Source organism: Lolium rigidum, chromosome 6 (genome assembly GCF_022539505.1).
Source record: "Lolium rigidum isolate FL_2022 chromosome 6, APGP_CSIRO_Lrig_0.1, whole genome shotgun sequence".
In the NCBI taxonomy this organism is placed as follows: Eukaryota; Viridiplantae; Streptophyta; class Magnoliopsida; order Poales; family Poaceae; genus Lolium; species Lolium rigidum.
The window spans coordinates 102,314,290-102,331,021 of NC_061513.1; the positions used below are offsets into that span (position 1 = coordinate 102,314,290).

General features: G+C 45.8%; 2 protein-coding genes across 2 annotated transcripts; both read right to left on the minus strand.

Moving 5' to 3' along the window:
- Window positions 1–385: 385 nt before the first annotated feature.
- Window positions 386–7,196, minus strand: LOC124659876 (zinc finger protein ZAT11-like). The gene is made up of 2 exons (XM_047197693.1): window positions 7,177–7,196; window positions 386–1,004 (listed from the first exon to the last, which is right to left on the minus strand). Exons 1-2 carry the CDS (start codon window positions 7,194–7,196, stop codon window positions 386–388), a joined length of 639 nt encoding a protein of 212 aa, XP_047053649.1.
- Window positions 7,197–15,611: 8,415 nt separating this feature from the next.
- LOC124665933 lies at window positions 15,612–16,721 on the minus strand. Its single transcript, XM_047203289.1, has 6 exons — window positions 16,711–16,721; window positions 16,544–16,624; window positions 16,356–16,464; window positions 16,106–16,256; window positions 15,851–16,041; window positions 15,612–15,739 (listed from the first exon to the last, which is right to left on the minus strand). Exons 3-6 carry the CDS (start codon window positions 16,356–16,358, stop codon window positions 15,638–15,640), a joined length of 447 nt encoding a protein of 148 aa, XP_047059245.1. The 5' UTR covers window positions 16,359–16,464; window positions 16,544–16,624; window positions 16,711–16,721; the 3' UTR covers window positions 15,612–15,637.
- Window positions 16,722–16,732: the final 11 nt, after the last annotated feature.

A 16,732-nucleotide genomic window follows, 5' to 3' on the forward strand; every position in this document is an offset into this window, starting at 1 on the left:
TGTAATCCATTTTGAAATGCCTGTCTTTGACTTTGTTTCAGAAAAAAGTTGGACTTTCTCAACAGTGTGAAAAGAACTATTTTAAAGTCTGCTTAGTTTCTAGATGAAATCATCAATGTACACGTTCTGACATGAAATGGCTCTGAGGAGGAAGACGGCAGTAACCAGTAAATTTCGTGAAGTACAGTATTATTTACAACAAGGAAATACAAGAGTTGACGTTTACTTTGTTTAGTTTAGACCAGCTAGCCTATGAACAGGGAGGGGATCCCAAAATCTAGAAACCGTAACAGGTTGAGGGAAAGAGGGCCAAAAAATCAATGGAACAACAGCAAAAGAAAATCAATGGAACAGTAGCAAGAAACACGTGCAGCTTTGGAAATGCTCAAAGCGTGCAGTCTAGCATGGCGAGCGCCTTATGTACGCCCTGCCCGGCGGTGGCCGTGGCGCCGGCGAGCCCCGCCACGCTCCTGCACTTGGCGCAGTTCTCCGACGGCGTCAGGTTCAGGTCCAGGCAGATCCCTCCGGCGTCGCCGCATGAGGCTGCCCCGGGCGCCGCCTTGCCGGCCTCGGCCTCGACGCGGTGCCGGCGCATGTGGCCGCCCAGCGCCTGGCCGACGGCGAACTCGAGCCCGCAGACGGGGCACTCGTGCGCCCTCGGCCTGGCCGGCTGCTGCGGCGGCGGCAGAGGCGTAACCGTCTTGCGGCCGAGGCATAGCGCGGCCCCGTCGTCGCCGTCACCGAGCGCAGGGTGCTGCTGCTGGAGGTGCAGGCGTGGGCGCTTGTGGCTGGCGCGGTGCCCCCCGAGCGCCTGGAACGTCGGGAACTGCCGGCTGCACGTCTTGCACTCGAACACGCGGCCGCCCATCGCCGGCGCCGCCTGCGCGCCGCTGACGGCGCCGAGCTGGTAGCGCTGGTGGTGCTGCGCCAGGAGCACGAGCATGCGGGCCGTGTCCATGCTGCCCATCTCCGCCGCCATGTCCCAGACACTCCTGCTCCTCTTGCTCATGGCTGAGATGGCCGTCGACTTGATCTCGCTGCCCGGCCGGCCGGCTAGTACACCTGATGTTCAAAAGTCAGCCGTGCGCGCGCTACCCGATCGTTGATCACTTCCCAGGCTTCAGCTGCACTTTGCAATGCGTATGTGGCTCTGGGTCATGGCCGATGGCTGTTTATGTAGTGTTCGCAACTCGGGGTTTGGTGCACGCACGACTAGTAGCGGGCAGTGGCTAACATGTTTTTGTTGGGTGTTCGATGCGTGTAGGGATGGCTTCTAGACGTGGACGTGTGCGCTTGTACTTTTCCGATCCAGGAGAGCTTGACCGAGCGGTATGCATGGGAGAAGATTAGTTACGACGACGACAACGTAGGAGTACGTACGTTGGTACTACCACGTACCGATGGATCGGCGTTCATTCTTGTCAGGTGACTCTAGCAAGTGGCTAGTCCAGTCAAGATGTGTGTTTTCTAGTAAGCCGATCGAGAGCTGACTCGATGTTCTAGAGAGGCTGGCATCTGGAGATAGCGCAGTGCAGTCAAGCCAACCCACAACGGCCAATCGATCTATGGCGGTGCGTGGTACTTTTTGGAAGCTGATCCCTACCTTCGGCGCCATCGAGAATGGAACCAAAGTTGTGTAGGTTGCCGCCAACCAACACGACGTGGAAGCATGTCAGCGTCAAGGTGCTGAAAATTTTAAACCGAAGGCTCAAAGAGTCCGACTTTAAATGAACAAAATCATCAACACGAGAGAAGTACAACGATACCAACGACGTAAAACATAAATTGGGGATACCGGCTAAAGATACATACAAGCACATGTGATGAGGAGTTAAAACCTAAAACGAGAGAAGAACAAGCAGAGCAAGGCAATGCTCTGAACTACAAGTTAAGCCCGACACTTGAGCTAAACACCGGTGATCAATCTGAATCTTCAAGCACGGAGACATCACTCCGAGGAACTGCACCAAATTAGACTAGAATCACCACTAAACATCCTGGCTCGCAAAGGACCACCAACACCGAGGAAACTAGCTGGTTGCGCTAGTGAGAAGATGAAACTCTCGAGTTCAAAGAGGGAAACTTCGTGACAACGCCTCCATAAAGGAGAACGTGGAGTGTCGTCGTTGTCGGCATAGGACAGAGTTGTACAATGCTTTCACTGAAGCTTCAACACCCACCCCAAGGGAAAGCCTACACCTTTGAACAAGAAGCTGAGCTAGCCACCGGCTGGTGAATACACCGGTATCACATGTGTCACAATGTCACATCACCAACTCTGACAACCCCCTAGGATCAAGAGCGGCCACCAAAACAGAGGCATGCCATTTATAAAAAGCAGATCGCAACTTGATGCATGGCATCGATGAATAGGGATTCCAAGGAGGATTTCAAGAAATTGCAGGTCAATAGGGGCAGCATACAGTGCTCGAGGGAAAGCCACCAACAACAGGATGTGTGTCTTGGCCATGCTTCCTAGGAGGTGAACACCATCTGTGGATGTTATTGTGGCCGGAATGGCCCAAGCCTTGAGGCGCTTTCGCAAACACACCATCAAAGTCGCTGGCCAAAATACCACACCAGCTCAATCCTGCCACCGGCACCCCCGCAAAGCGCCGATGGCCAACCATGACAGGAGTGATTGCACCGCCTCTACAGTCGGTGAATCTGATTGGAGGGGAAAGCCCAGCAAGGCCTCCCCAGCATCCACGAACCCCAAGCTCGCCCCATACCGGCTCCGCCACGAGAAGATGCCGAGAGGGGAGGTAGAGGGCCACCGCCGGTGGCCACCAGAAGATCTCGCGCGCCATGGTCAACACCCACCCAGGCTAGATCCAAACTTGGACACCACCCCGAGCTCCCCCGCACAGGCTAGCCCTGACCGACAGGAAGGGCAAGGCGGGGTAGTGCTACCGGCACCGAAATAGAGTGGTGTACGCCATCGACCACCAGGGAGCACATGAAGGCATCAACCGACCCAATGTGGGTTGGGAGGGGGGAGGGGGCATCAGGAGAATCCCGCCGATGTTGGCCACATAGGCTTTGCCTGACGGCGTCCTCCGATGGCGACGGGAAGGGAGGAGGAGGGGAGGGAAGACATCGACTAGGGTTTGGGTAGCCTCTCGACTCACCCTCATGAGTTCGACGCGGGGGGCTTTTTTTTCACTTGTGAGTGCTCTACACCTCTCAACCTCGACTGCCGTCACTTCGGGGCCATGGCGCCGAAGTGAGGCGCACCCCAAGGGCAATGGTGTGCCGAACTACGAGAAGAGCTTTTGTGTTGATTTTTCTTCGCGCCGATTAGCCCACTTTCGGTGACGCCGAACTCATGAGTCAGATTTTGAAATAATTTCGCTGGACAATAAATTCGTTACGGCCAAGGTTAGATTTGTCAAAAATACATAGACATCGGGTGCGTGCATAGTCGCGAGTGACGTTGGTACGTGCGCACGCGTGGCGTTCTTGCTTTGGAAGTTCAGCACATGTACGTCATGTTTTATTACTTCTCCGTCTGCGCCGTGCGCGCGACGATCTCGACCGTGCTGCCAAAGCGAGCCCGGCCAGGTCGCTTTAGGGCAGGCTGCATTCCTTGCACGGGTTTCAGTGTTTCACACCCCGGTTTGTTGTACGTCACTCTTATTCCTCTTTCTCCCGTACGTGGCCTTAATTTTTTTCAGGTCACAAATATTAATTGGGTAGACCAACATCGACACGACTCGATTCCATCGTCTAGAAACGACCGACCGGCCTATTCAATCGAGGCCCGGCGTTACAAATCCGTAGCAGTCTGGGGTTAATGTTGATTCATCATCAATCAACGGCTGCTACTTAGCTGCAGACATTCTGACAGGAACTGGATCGATCGAGAGCTAGGTGTGTGCTCAACACGTCTGTGGCTGCTGACTGCTAGCGCCTAGCAGCGGTTTGGTACTTGGACGTTTGACCGGCAAGGTTCATGCTTATTAGGAATTCTTTGGATATAATTGAACTCCGGTCCTAGTAGTATTCTGTTTGAGCATCTAATGACGAGCTATCTGCGAACGAGAAGCTTAACTAATACGGAGTATATTCGCAGCAGCCCATAGAGTCAAATGTCTTGCGTTCTTAGCTTTGTCTCTGATTAATTAGGCTTGTATTAGAACAGAACAAACTACTTATTGACTAATCTGGCCAATTAACATGTAGAGTAGAAGAGAAACAGAGCGGGATGGATAATAGAGAGATGAACTATCAGAGAGGGCTGCACGGTTTGTTGACACATGCAGGAGTGGCATAACAACTCCTGATGCACATATCGTCGTTAGGTAGCTATGGTGCAGTCCTGGTCTTGGAGGCAAATTAAACGATTTGATTTGACTATATAGTACCGGCTAATCATATCGGAATGAAAAAGGGCTCGACCATTGATCCCACGACAAATTGAGGTTCATAAGCTCCACAGATGTATGTACGCATTTTGTGGTGGTTTGGCTGGTTGTGCTGCCTTTCTTCACATACATTAGGCACGTTTCTAATTATGCGAGCACGACTAATCACGTGTTTTAGGTGTTTCTATGTCCAAAACTAAACAAAGAAACAAATGGTAGGTAGGTTATGCATATCGGAAAAGAAGGCCTTTTTTCTTCAATTCGTACAGGTGTGCTGTTGGATACGATTTTCCTCTGTCAACAAAGCATGTAATCTTGAGGTGGAATTCAAAATCTTATTTTTTTACGTATAGAACGACGCTAGCATAGGATGCATGACTCATGCTCTCAAGAATTTCCTTTTTTACAATTAATACCATGATAGCGAGGTAGAGGTACATAAGCTGAATTCTAAAACAAAGGAGGAGGTTAAACTTTTCTTCTTCGACGATACAATCTGTACTTTCTAAAAACAGATGAAGAAAAATAATATAGTTACCAAACCACAAACATGTAAATACCAATTTTTTCTTCATAATTCTAATTTAAACCGCAATGCAAAAGCTACCATCTGACTTAGAGTATTATAGAGACATTCATTTAAAGGATGCAAGAATCTCATAGAGCTGAACTTGCTAGGTAACCGTCTTAATGGTGAGATACCAGAATGACCCTAGCATATATTGGATGCATGACTCATGCTTGCAGGAGTCCTAGTGTCACCAACCATCTTCATTCGTCGCCGCACATTTTTCTACCTTCTCAACAGAAACATCGCGCGCGAGCACTGACTAGTGAGTACTACTACCATATATATGTGCGTATATGTGGCGGTCAGAACCAGATCTTGGACAGTTGGACTCGACCGGAATAATGAACAACTCACACTGACGACTCAGCTTTCGGCAGCACAACTTTCCGGCACGATTCAGCAGACGTGTTCATCGTACGTTGAATGTTATCAGGGCTAGCTATAGAGTACGATCGATCTAGATCATGCATGCTTGTATAAGCCCTTCTCGCAAGCTAGGCCCTGCACGATCTTCGCCGTCCGCAAAAGTCAGCTCGGCTTATTTTATCGTGCGACTTTTGGATTGGTTAGTGGCTCAGGTGTCGGCGTTTCTGTTTCGTTCTGGTTCTTGCATAAGCTTTCCAGCACCATGCATGTGGATGACGGAATTTGCAGCGCGCGCTTTAAGAGTGTCTAGGGAAGTTAGCTAGGTCGTCTATGTGAGTCAAGTACATCCACCATCAGCATTCAGCAGATTATGGATGCATGATGCCCCTTTTAATCCGTAATTTCCAGCATTCAAGTTTCGTTATGTGGGGATGTTTTTTAGGCACATGTGATGCGATCCAACAGCATTGTAATATTTCCACGCTATATGTACACGTGTTCAATCGGGTTTCCTTTCATTCGAATCAGTATTTTTTCTTTAGTGTAGATGATCGCAAGGGCTTTGTTCAACCGGTTTGACTGGAGGTTTAAGACCAGATTTGTATAAAGTGCAATTGTGTATTTATTCTACTCCTTACATGTAAGTGATGGAACCTGCATACACTAGGTTAATTTTCATGTTTTATCTGATTATTTTGAAATAAAAGTAGTTGTATTCATCAATTGATGCTGAAGCTGAGGGTTTTGCTTCCTTTTCCAAAAACACCTGTTGGGAATAGCAACTGATCCTGCACGGTGATCCACTAGAACTAAAATGTGTCTAGATATATCCATATTGAAGTCAATTAATATGAATCGGAGGGAGTAGCACATGTTAGTATTAGAAGGAAGGACGCTGTTGGAATGTACTCCATCGAAATGGACCAGCCGGATCAAGAAAAAGGTTTAGGTTCATATGGGTCAATGGTTATTCTGGATATCTTCTAGCTCATCGCCTTTACCCTCCTAGGTAGTATGGAAGATGTGACCTAGTGATGAGGTCGATATTGGTCATGTGTGTATGTGCCGTTTTTGCTAAGCTAAGCTACTCGCTTTACTTAGTCAAATCGAATGAGGAAATGTGTCTCTGTCAGGGCAGTTAGCTTTGATGCGATTGAGAAGATCTGTGTGCTAGGAGTTACATCAGATGTACGTGGTATCATCGCAACCTCAGGTCAGAGCTTAGTTAATGGCGAAGAGCGCAACACTTGATGCAAGACTAGGCGGTATCTGGTGAGCAAATAATGCAGCAGAATAATATCTGCGCACAAACCGCGTGAGCTGGGGGAGCAGGTAATTCCGGCTAGCATCGATCGTGGATGGCATAATGAAAACCCGTTGCATCGGCAGCTGAATTGGAATGCACATTTTCCCATTCACCTGGCACTAGAACAAATCGGAAAGAGCCAGCCATTTGGCTATTTTTCGGTTATTTTTCGCTGCACAAACTCCCGGCCGGCCTTGAACAGTACGTAATTGGCGCACGACGTAGTGCACAAGTTGGATCCTGACTAGTATTTGTCGGTAGACTAATCAATCAACCAAGTCCTTTTTTATGCTCAGAAGATTATGATATCTTATTAGTCAAGAGAGAAACCTTAACCTCCCTCCCGTGGCGCTCCCCAGGGCGCCGCCGGGGGGCCAAGCCCAACCACCGCACCCCCCTCCCTCGAGCAGGCTCCCTCCCGCCGCTGCCGCGAGCATCTACCCCTGGAGCCGAAGGTGCTGGGGTGGAGGAGCGGCGGCGTTTCTTCGGTGCGGCTGGGGCAGCATCAGCGACTTTTGGCATTGGCAGAGGTTGGGCGGCATCCCTAGCCTGGCGGCGGTGGCTACTCGCTGGATGGCGGCGGCATCGCTGCGGGTCTAGGTCCCCCACCTAGGCCCGTCATCCTGTGGCGGCGCGGAGGGGCGTAGGGCGGTGGATCGATCGGTGGAGGGTTGCGGAGAAGGCGCTACGGCAGTGGCGGTCCTCGGTGGTTGCTGCCGGCGGCGACCTCAGTGCAGCCGGTGGCGGCACGACTAGGGCCTGATCGCGGCTGTGTAGCCTGCTGGTTCCCGCACCCCAGGGTCGTTCGTCTTGCCGGATCTTCGGTGTGACAGGCGGCGAGGATGGCCGTTTGCGTGGGGGCTCGGTCTGTGTAATGGCGGTGATCCTAGGGTTCCTCACGCGCCAAGACGAAGACCTTCTGGAGGTTGATCTTCTTCATCGAGCCGGAGTGATGAGTTCCGGAAGGCTCCGTCGGCGAATGGAACAGTGCATCTTATGTCTGGAGTTCGCTGTATCGGGTGGTATTCGGTCGCGCACACCCATGCTTTTATTCCGACCATTTGGTTCTGGAGGGAGCAGCGCGAAGCTCTTTTTCTGTGTTGACATCAAGTGACTATGGATCCATGATGAAAGTCGGAAGAAGAGAATTTCATGAAGGCCGGATGGGAGGACTAGCTAAGGGAGGTTAAAGTCTCCGCGCTGTTGAGGGACTTGCTTGGTGTTCTGGACTTGACAGCAGCGGTATGAAAGTGGGGGCGACAACACAAGTGAAGTTCAGAGTCCTACCTTTCAGGGTGAAAACCCAAGGTCTGGTCTTAACTGGTTGTGCCGGCCAATGATCTTGTTGGAGGCATTGTTTTTAGAGCGGGGACTATCTTCAGGGTGAAAACCTAAGATCTTTGATCGGGCGACGACGGTGTTAGAGCATTGTTATCTTCTTGAAGGCGTCATTTTTGGAGAGTCTGTATTTCAGGTGTTGTCTTGGTGGTGGATGTATTGCTGTTGTTAGGCTCGAGATACTGTAGCGGAACTTTTATTTCTTTGTTTTCTTTTCTAATGCATCCGTAGTACCATTAGGGTGGTGCGTTGTTGCTGAAACTGGATGTAATTGATATCTATTGATATTAATATATTACCTTTATCGAAAAAAGTCAAGAGAGAAACCTAGCTAGCTAGTTGTGTCGTATCTGCTGGGTGTAAACAAGCACATCCGGAAGATCAACATCAGAAGATCCGATCCCATATAGTATGCGGCTGTTGAGGTAATTACTGCTACTTCTGGACTCGTCTAATCCACCACTATGGAAGTCAGCACACAAGGAGGACTTTTGCGGTCAGCTCACTTGTAGGACTTGTGCAACAGTAGTGACAAGGTGTGCCATGTTCAGTTATAGTACTTTTTTCCTCGATGCACACATCTATTTGTTGCATTATTCAAAATTTCAGCAGTTTACAACCAACGAAAAACATAGCAATCTTGAATTCTTCTAGAAAGTCACTAGCACCCTCGTTCTGGATAGTCGGAGCAAATATTTTCAGGCGGCTGCATCCAAAATTCATAGGCATGTGTTGCATCTCCGGTAAGAGGTAAGACCATTCTCGGTCAGGGTGGGCATAAAAACCGTGAAACCGAAAATCGAACGAAACCGAACTAACCGAAATCTCGGTTTTTTCCATTAACCGCTATTTTTTCGGTTTCCATTTATACTAACCGAATTAAATTTGGTAGAATTCGGTTTTTAGCCTCACCAACCGAACAAGACCGAATAGACCGAATTGAGTAACCTACCATCAATTTGTGCATAAACCGATCATTCCATAGAAGTCCAATTGCGTTTGATGTTCCAAAAATTGTTCATTCAATGTATGACTTTGGTCTTTGATGTACTACCTTTTTCTGAATATAGCGTGAAGCCTGCATAATAGAACACGTCGCTCGAAGTCTTAGCTACCCCTTTTAATCGCTCACGAGTGATGCACCTGTACCACGAGTGCCGCAGCCTACCAAATAGCATCCCTCCACGATTGGTGCTCATTTGTCGATTTCTTGCGCAGTTCATGCTTTTTCTGTTGATATGTCAATCACTATTTGCTTTCTTTGGTGATGCCTACTATTTGTTCACGTGAGTAGGTTCATTCGGTTTTAACCGAAAACCGAACCGAATTTGTCGGTTAACCGAATCTTCGGTTTCCTAAATTTCCATGCCAATTTCGGTTACCATTTTTGAAAACCGAATTTGTTCAAAAACCGCAAAAACCGAACCGAAATTTCGGTTAAAACCGAATGGCCACTCAAAATTCTCGGATCCAATGACTATTTATACAGATAATCTGTAAAATATGATCAGTTCCACCTCTTTTAAAGACTAATTGCTTCTACAATTCTAGATAGGCCAAATTAAAGCCCACACACCTACACAAATTCGAGCTTTAGATTGTTTCTCCATTTCATTAAACCAAATTTTGGACATATTCGTGACATTGGTAGGTGAAGGAATTTCAAAAGTAAAATGGACTAGTCTCCAATTAAGAAGACCAAAGGGACATGCGAAAAAGAAATGGTTAATAGACTCTTCATAGTCACGAAATGCATATATTTTATGACCATTCCAATTATGCTTAGTGAGCCTATCTTTTGTAAATTACTTAATGTACAAATCACATAAAGATCTTAATATTTAGTGGTACTTTTAGCTTCCGTATGTTTCTTTTAGAAAGACTATATAACCGTTACGCATTAGGTAGTTCCTAGTATTTAGGAATAGATTGACCCTAACCAAATATGTTATATTGTAATTGATCTCTTCGAGTATGAGATCCAGATATATGTGAGAAGAATACCGCGCGTTATGTTATGTGTTGTGTATCGTTTCTTCGAAGACCCATCTAGCCTCTTCAGCATTAGAACTCCCCACTATAGCCAGCCTAAAGTAGCTAGCTTGTGGTTGTGACTGGCGGAATTTGCAGCGCTCTAAAAATGTCTAGGGAAATTAGGTCATCTATGTCGGTCAAGTAAATCCTCCACCAGAAAATTATGGATGCGTGATTCCCCTTTTAATCCGTAATTTCCAACAGTCAAGTTTTGTTAGGTGAGAAAAAAATTAGGCACATATGATGCGATCCAACACAATTGCGATATTTCCGCGCTATATGCACATGCGTTCCAATCAGGTTTTCTTCCCTCCAAATCAGTTTTGTTTCTTTGGTTGCATGGGCTTTGTTCAACCGGTTTGACTGATGGTTTAGAAATATGATCAGTAATGTACAATTAAAGTATTGTACAAGTTATTCCCGTGTTTGTTCGTTTGTCTGATGGGGCATGTGTGCGTCTAATTATTTCCCTATTTTCTTTGATATTTGAACCTTCGATAACTTGGCAATAAAAATTGATCTGTGCATCAGTGATGCAGAAGCCGAGGCCTTTGCCTACATTTCCTTTTGGTAAAAAGAAAGTACTATTAGTGTGTTGTACGAACGCCTGTTAGAATGGCGACTAGTCCGACATGGTGATCCACAAGAGCGCGATCTTAATTTTCACTGTGTTAGTACTAGAAGGACCAACATGAAAAGGGTTTAGGGTTTCATATATTGGTCAATGGCCCAACTAGCTAGGTTGCCGAGGTTATCTGCTAGTTTGGAATTGTTCTAGCTCTTCGCCTTTACCTTTCTAGGTATGGAAGATGTGACCTAGTGATGAGGTTGAGATTGGTCATATGCATGTGGCTCTTTTGCTAGTCTAAGCTCCTGGCTCGCTGTACTTACCAGTCAAATTGAACGAGGGAATGTATCTGTGTCACGGCAGGTAGCTACGATGCGATTCATGATCAAATGAAGATCTGTGTGCGGTAGCTGACTTCCTTCCTAGCGCCTTGGGGGGCTCGGCTAGGTCGGCGTCTGGTCGTAGCTGTTGCCGGTATGTCTATCCCAACGCCAGGGGATGATATTGTATGTTTGGTCTGGACCTAGCCCGAGCTCCATGGGTGGTGGTTCTCGGGTCTGGGTGAAAACTTTGCAGGTCTTCTGTCTCTGCCGACGATGATGACGCATTCTTGCGCCATTCACCTTCTTGGAGGCGTCGCCGCAAGATCCCCCTCCTTTGGTTCCTCAAGCTCTGCTAGATGGCCGGCCCGTCGTTGAGTTCCCCTTGTGTGCATTTCTTGGTGCGGTGGAGGTGCGTTGGCGTGGACACGGTCGCGATCGCTCCGGTGCAACAATCGACAAGGCTCCCTCTTCATGGATCAATGGGTGCTTCGGCTTTCCTCTCTGTGTTGTCCTTTGTTGTGATATGTGGTGTGCGCTTGGCGCGTGTGTGTTGTAACTCTCGGTGTAACTCCTAGCCGGTTGATGGCTTTGTTAATTCAAAGCCGGGCTCATTTCGAGCCTTCCGTCTAAAACTGGACACATTCAAATCTATGATAAGAATTATGGAACAAAGGGAATACATTTGTGTCTAAATACATCTAAATCTACGACAAAAATTATGGAACGAAGGACACGGATGTACATGGCATCATGGCAATCTTCGGTCACAGCTTAGTTAGTGGCAATGATTACAACACTTGATGCAAAACTAGGTGGTATCTAGCGAGCAAATAATCCAGCAGCAGTCGAAAAAAAAGAGACTCAAACAATGAGCTGGGTGAGCAGGTTCCGGCTAGTATATCGTGGATGCATGGCATGAAACCCGTTGTGCTGACAGCTGAAGTGGAATGCACATTTTACCGTTCACCTTGCAGTAGAACAAATCGAAAAGAGCCACCCATTTGGCCATTTCCAGTTTAACTTTCGCTGCCTGCAAACTCCCGGCAAGTCGGAGCCTTACTGGTTGCATGCCTGTATTTGTCGGTAGACTAATCTATCTCCCAAGTCCCTTTTTGGTACGGCGTGTTTACTGATTAGGATGTCTTACTAATCTATCCTAGTATATGTTCAGAAGATTAGGATGTCTTACTAGTCAAGGGAGAAACCTAGCCAGTTGCATGTGTCGTGTCGGCTGGGTGTAAACAAGCGAATCTGGAAGATCAATATTAGAAGATCCGATTCCATGTGGCTGTTGAGGACTTGAGGTAATTAGTGCTACTAGTGACTTGTCTAATCAGCCAGTGAGAAAGTCAGCACACAAGGAGGACTTTTGCAGTCAGTGCTGCAGTCAGCTCACCCTGCACTAGCTTCTTCGAAGCTCATCCTGGACTCCTGGTGTGCTATCCTGAGTTAGTCGGGTCTTACCTTTTGAGGCCTTCCCGGCCTGGTTGTTGCTGAAAAGCGAAAACCCTTGCTCGAGAGAAGAATCGAAGGAGAGTTTAGCTTGGTCGTTTTCTTTTCTTCCTAGCAACCTAATCCGAGTTCGATATTGTCATTTGTCAAGGTGTGGTGTGTGTAGTGAACTAGTGATTGTTCAACTTGCCCATGTGTTATTTTCCTACTAACACTTGTGGGAAACGCGTGCAGACACGTGTGTACTCATGTGGTTGTGTGAGAAGATGTTGCATTTGCATGTGTTTCTTGGACTCAATTTTGTCAGGGAAAACTGTTTTTCCCTCTAAACTATGTATACAACCCTATTGACTGGCTTTATTTTACCTAAGATCTGTGACTGCACCCAAGTGGCCGGTGCCCATAGAAAGTAATTGCACAGACTTTGAAATCTTCTAAGAAGTTGCAAGAGTACATGCAGTTGGCAGTAAAGAATGTTTCCAAGATTCGAAGGGCCTAAGGCCGAGCTTCATTAAGGTAGAGACAGGAAGGTACAAAATCTGATACAAAATCGGCTGAGGTAGCCGAAAAAATGAAAGACAAAACCTCCGTCACCAAGGAGGCCCCAAGCAGGGGTTTTAGGCCAAACCTTGGCCACATACAGGTAACATCTGCCTACTAAAACTCTGCAATACAACCAGCAGCTCTCGAGGCACGAATAAAGAATGTTTTCAAGATACCTTTGCAAAGAGTGGTAGTTATGAAAAAAGGCAAACGACACCTGATGAAATTCCGCTTCTATGCTCCGAGAAAGAAAGCATAGAACATTTATTCTTTTCCTTGTCGAAATCTTGTGGCAGAATTATATGTCATTCTAGGCAAAAAGGTGGAAGACAATTACGTGGAAACACAGGAATAACATTTTCTTCCTGAGTTGTTTACGGTCCGGCTTATAGGTACTTTGATGAGATTGGCAAAAATTCTGAAAAGGTAGATTCCCCTATGTTCTACAAAGTATGCAAGCTCCCAGGAGGAGCGCTGCATCCATCAGATGGAACTGAAGATGCACACTAACAAGCAATTGAAGAGAAAAATGGAGTTCATGATTGGCCCCAGAACTCCTGAAGCTTTGATCCGGTGCATACCTGGCGGCCGGCTTCAGTTCAGATCAACAACTGGATTCTAGGGTTGTGACAAGTTGTCATCTTCATTTCTTATGCTTCATGGATCGTGGCTCCCAAAAAGCAGGCGGAACTGATGCAGAAAAACCGCGTTGTCATTTTGTTAGGTCGTATTCAGGATTTCAGGGTGGTTGGTTGGGTTTGGTGACATGCATGGCTTGTTGTTTGGTTGTGACAGCTTCCTGCATTTCCATGTGAGAGAGTTATTTTTTTCAAAATATGTGAAAGAACCATGCAATCTGAAACTAGATAGAATTTTTCCTAGCTTGCATCCAGTGCAAGTATAACCAAAAGAAACGGCCAGTTTAACTGCTCCATTACAGCCTAGCCTGGAGATGTTTTGCAGCATGCGAGGCAATACACAACCTCCTACACAAGCCCGTACCACAAGCATGTGCAGAGTGTGCAAAAGACCTCTAATTAATTAGGGCCCAATTTTTCTCTTGAGTTTCAATAATTAGTACGTTAGTTGAGAGCGGAAATTCAATTCGGCTCCCGGGTGCGTATGCTCCCTATACCAAAAAATTATATTTCGAGTTGTCGAAAATTTTTGACAAAAAATTATACATGTACATATCCATAATATATATGCATTCGTCAAGTTTCACGAAAAATCAATATTTTTTGTGATCTATGTAAAAAAAAGAAAATTTATCTTGTAAAAAGCATTATTTTTAGGACTGAGTTTTCTCTTTTTTACACACGTCACATGACAAATCCATTTTTTATGAAATAACTTTGTGAGCGCGTAGCACGTGAAGATATACGTGCGAATTTTTTGTTTCAATTTTTTTGAAATTCAAAATATGTGTAAGATGAAATCAAAATAGAGGGGACATATGCTCCCATGTTCCAAAACACCACTCTCGATTGAGAGATAGTAATATCACGGTGTCAAGTAATTTCACACGTCTCCTCGCTCTCCTAGACAATCGTCAAGGGCTCCAAATTTTCTGCTCGTTCTCCTGATAAAATTACTACTCCAGCCAGCCAAGCAATTTCACTCGTTTGCCTCCCACCACGCCTGTCAGTCTCTTTCTGTCAACCAGCCAAGCAATCTAGCATTGATGTTGTACATAAATGTGCTTACAGATATCTTATTTGAAATACTGAATTAGAAATTTTAGAGAGAGAGAGAGCACCTTTCAAGTTTCAACCTGAAGATACATTAGCAAAATAAGAGTTTAAGACTTCTTTCTCAGCGGGATGCACTTCCTCTATTCAAGAAAACTTGACTTCTTAAATTGTGAGGGTTGACACTGTCTACTTAGTGCCACTTAGCAGGATCTCATCTACAATCAAACATAATTCTTAGAGAAAAATGTTATGGACTCACTTTCGATGAAAAGTCATTTTCTATAGATACCCAAATAATTTTTGCTCATTTTTTTGAGCAATTATAATAGTACATAGATTCAAATAGATTCCATACTTTGTCAAAATTTAATTATATTTGGTTATGTTTTAACCGAGTCCAAGTAAATATTCTAGTAATTTTCTTTGAAATGGAAATCGAAATCACTACAATGTGGTGAAATTCAATCATTTCATTTGTATAGGAGAATTTTAGAACCCAGTATGCAATAACTAATTTAGGAACGCGATAGATGAATTTATAATTCATAGTTAGATTTTTCTAGGTGAAAGGCCCAACTGTTTTGGGCACATGGCCTCTAAATTCGTTGGTACGGCCTGCTCTTACAAATACTAGGAGGCATTGGCGCGGCGGCACGCCGCGCCCGTGGCGAGACATCTGAGTGATGGATCTGAACTGAAGACATAGCAGAAGGGCTTATTGCTACTGGAGTGGTAGATATCTTCATGCTATTGTGGAACATTGGATTACATCTTATGTTATTACACACAGATGGGTCACAGCTACTCCGTCATCCACAATGCATCAAAGGCACATATTGTCTAGAGTAGTTGGTAGCTCCATAATATTACACATAGCGGATCAGTAGTAGTCTATGAAATCTGCCCTTAACCAATCTTTCTCTTCTCAGTCTGAATTGACCTGTTCTTGGAACTGATGATATGTGCAGGTGTTGAATGCGAAGAGAAAGGTAAAGTCGAGTATTTTCTTACAACTGCATTGTTTATGGTTAACCGTTGTTTTGAGGTTTATGCTTACTGGCAAGTGACATCGTCTTTATTGGCGTGGGAAGAGCGCCTTGCTGACCTGTTTCTTAGTCGATGCAGAATCTGAGGCAGTGGCCTTGCTCTTCTTTCTCTCAGACACAGAGCTGACATCCTTCGGTAGAAAAAAATATTGTTATTCGATCTACATTGTGGCATAAATGTGTCCCTTTTAAGCTTATGCAGCTGGGAACTGAGAGAATGGATAAATCCAGTTTGTACTTACATCGTCTACATCGGATTCGGCCTTTTCTATGATGTCTTTGCTTGGTGTGGCGTCTAAAGCTCTGCTATCTGCTGTTGTATTTGGTGATTCGCCAGATGGAGAAGCCATGGAAGATTTTTCTGTAGACAATGCAGTTTTTTGTGTTTCTTGCTGATGGCAACGTCGGCTTAGCAATATTACCTGCAAACAATCTTTATTTTTCTGGTTTATATGAGCAGGGACGGTTTCATCAGTGTACACAACCTAGTTGCTTACCCATGCCTCTCTTCTTTGCAGAAGCAGTTGTAGGTGCATCTGTAAGCATTTCCATTAGGGATATTTTTCCAGCATACCTTCCAGGTCGTGAATAGCAGCCATCAGAATTCTCGACCTCTGTGGCAATAAATGTCATCTTATAGTACTTTCCCTGCATATTATCAATGCAATCGATATGTTTAGGGATAAGCAGGCATAACGCATCTTTGCTATTTCCATGTTTTATTTTATCAATAATTTAAAAGGTTACCATAGTGAAATCTCTTTCTTCTTTGGACAAAGCATACAATGTTATCTCAACAGGGTCAGCCCTTGCATCTGATCCGTGCCATTCTACTTCATATGGCTGATTCCCGTATCTGTAATAAGTGGCCATTTGTGTGCTAAGCATGTATATAGTGAAGATAGATATCAGTTTGATGAGTTGGTGTGTTATACCTGGCATGTATATCAAATACCTCCGGAATGGGAATGTTTATGTACGAACGGGCTAGAGATGTGCTTTTGAAGCACAGTTTCCTGCACCGGAGCAAGCAGTTTGTCAGGGGATGGTAAATGGGGTTGCCTTATGAGCAGTGTGTTGTTGCATGTACAGAATAACAAACCTGAGTAGTAAGCAACAACAAT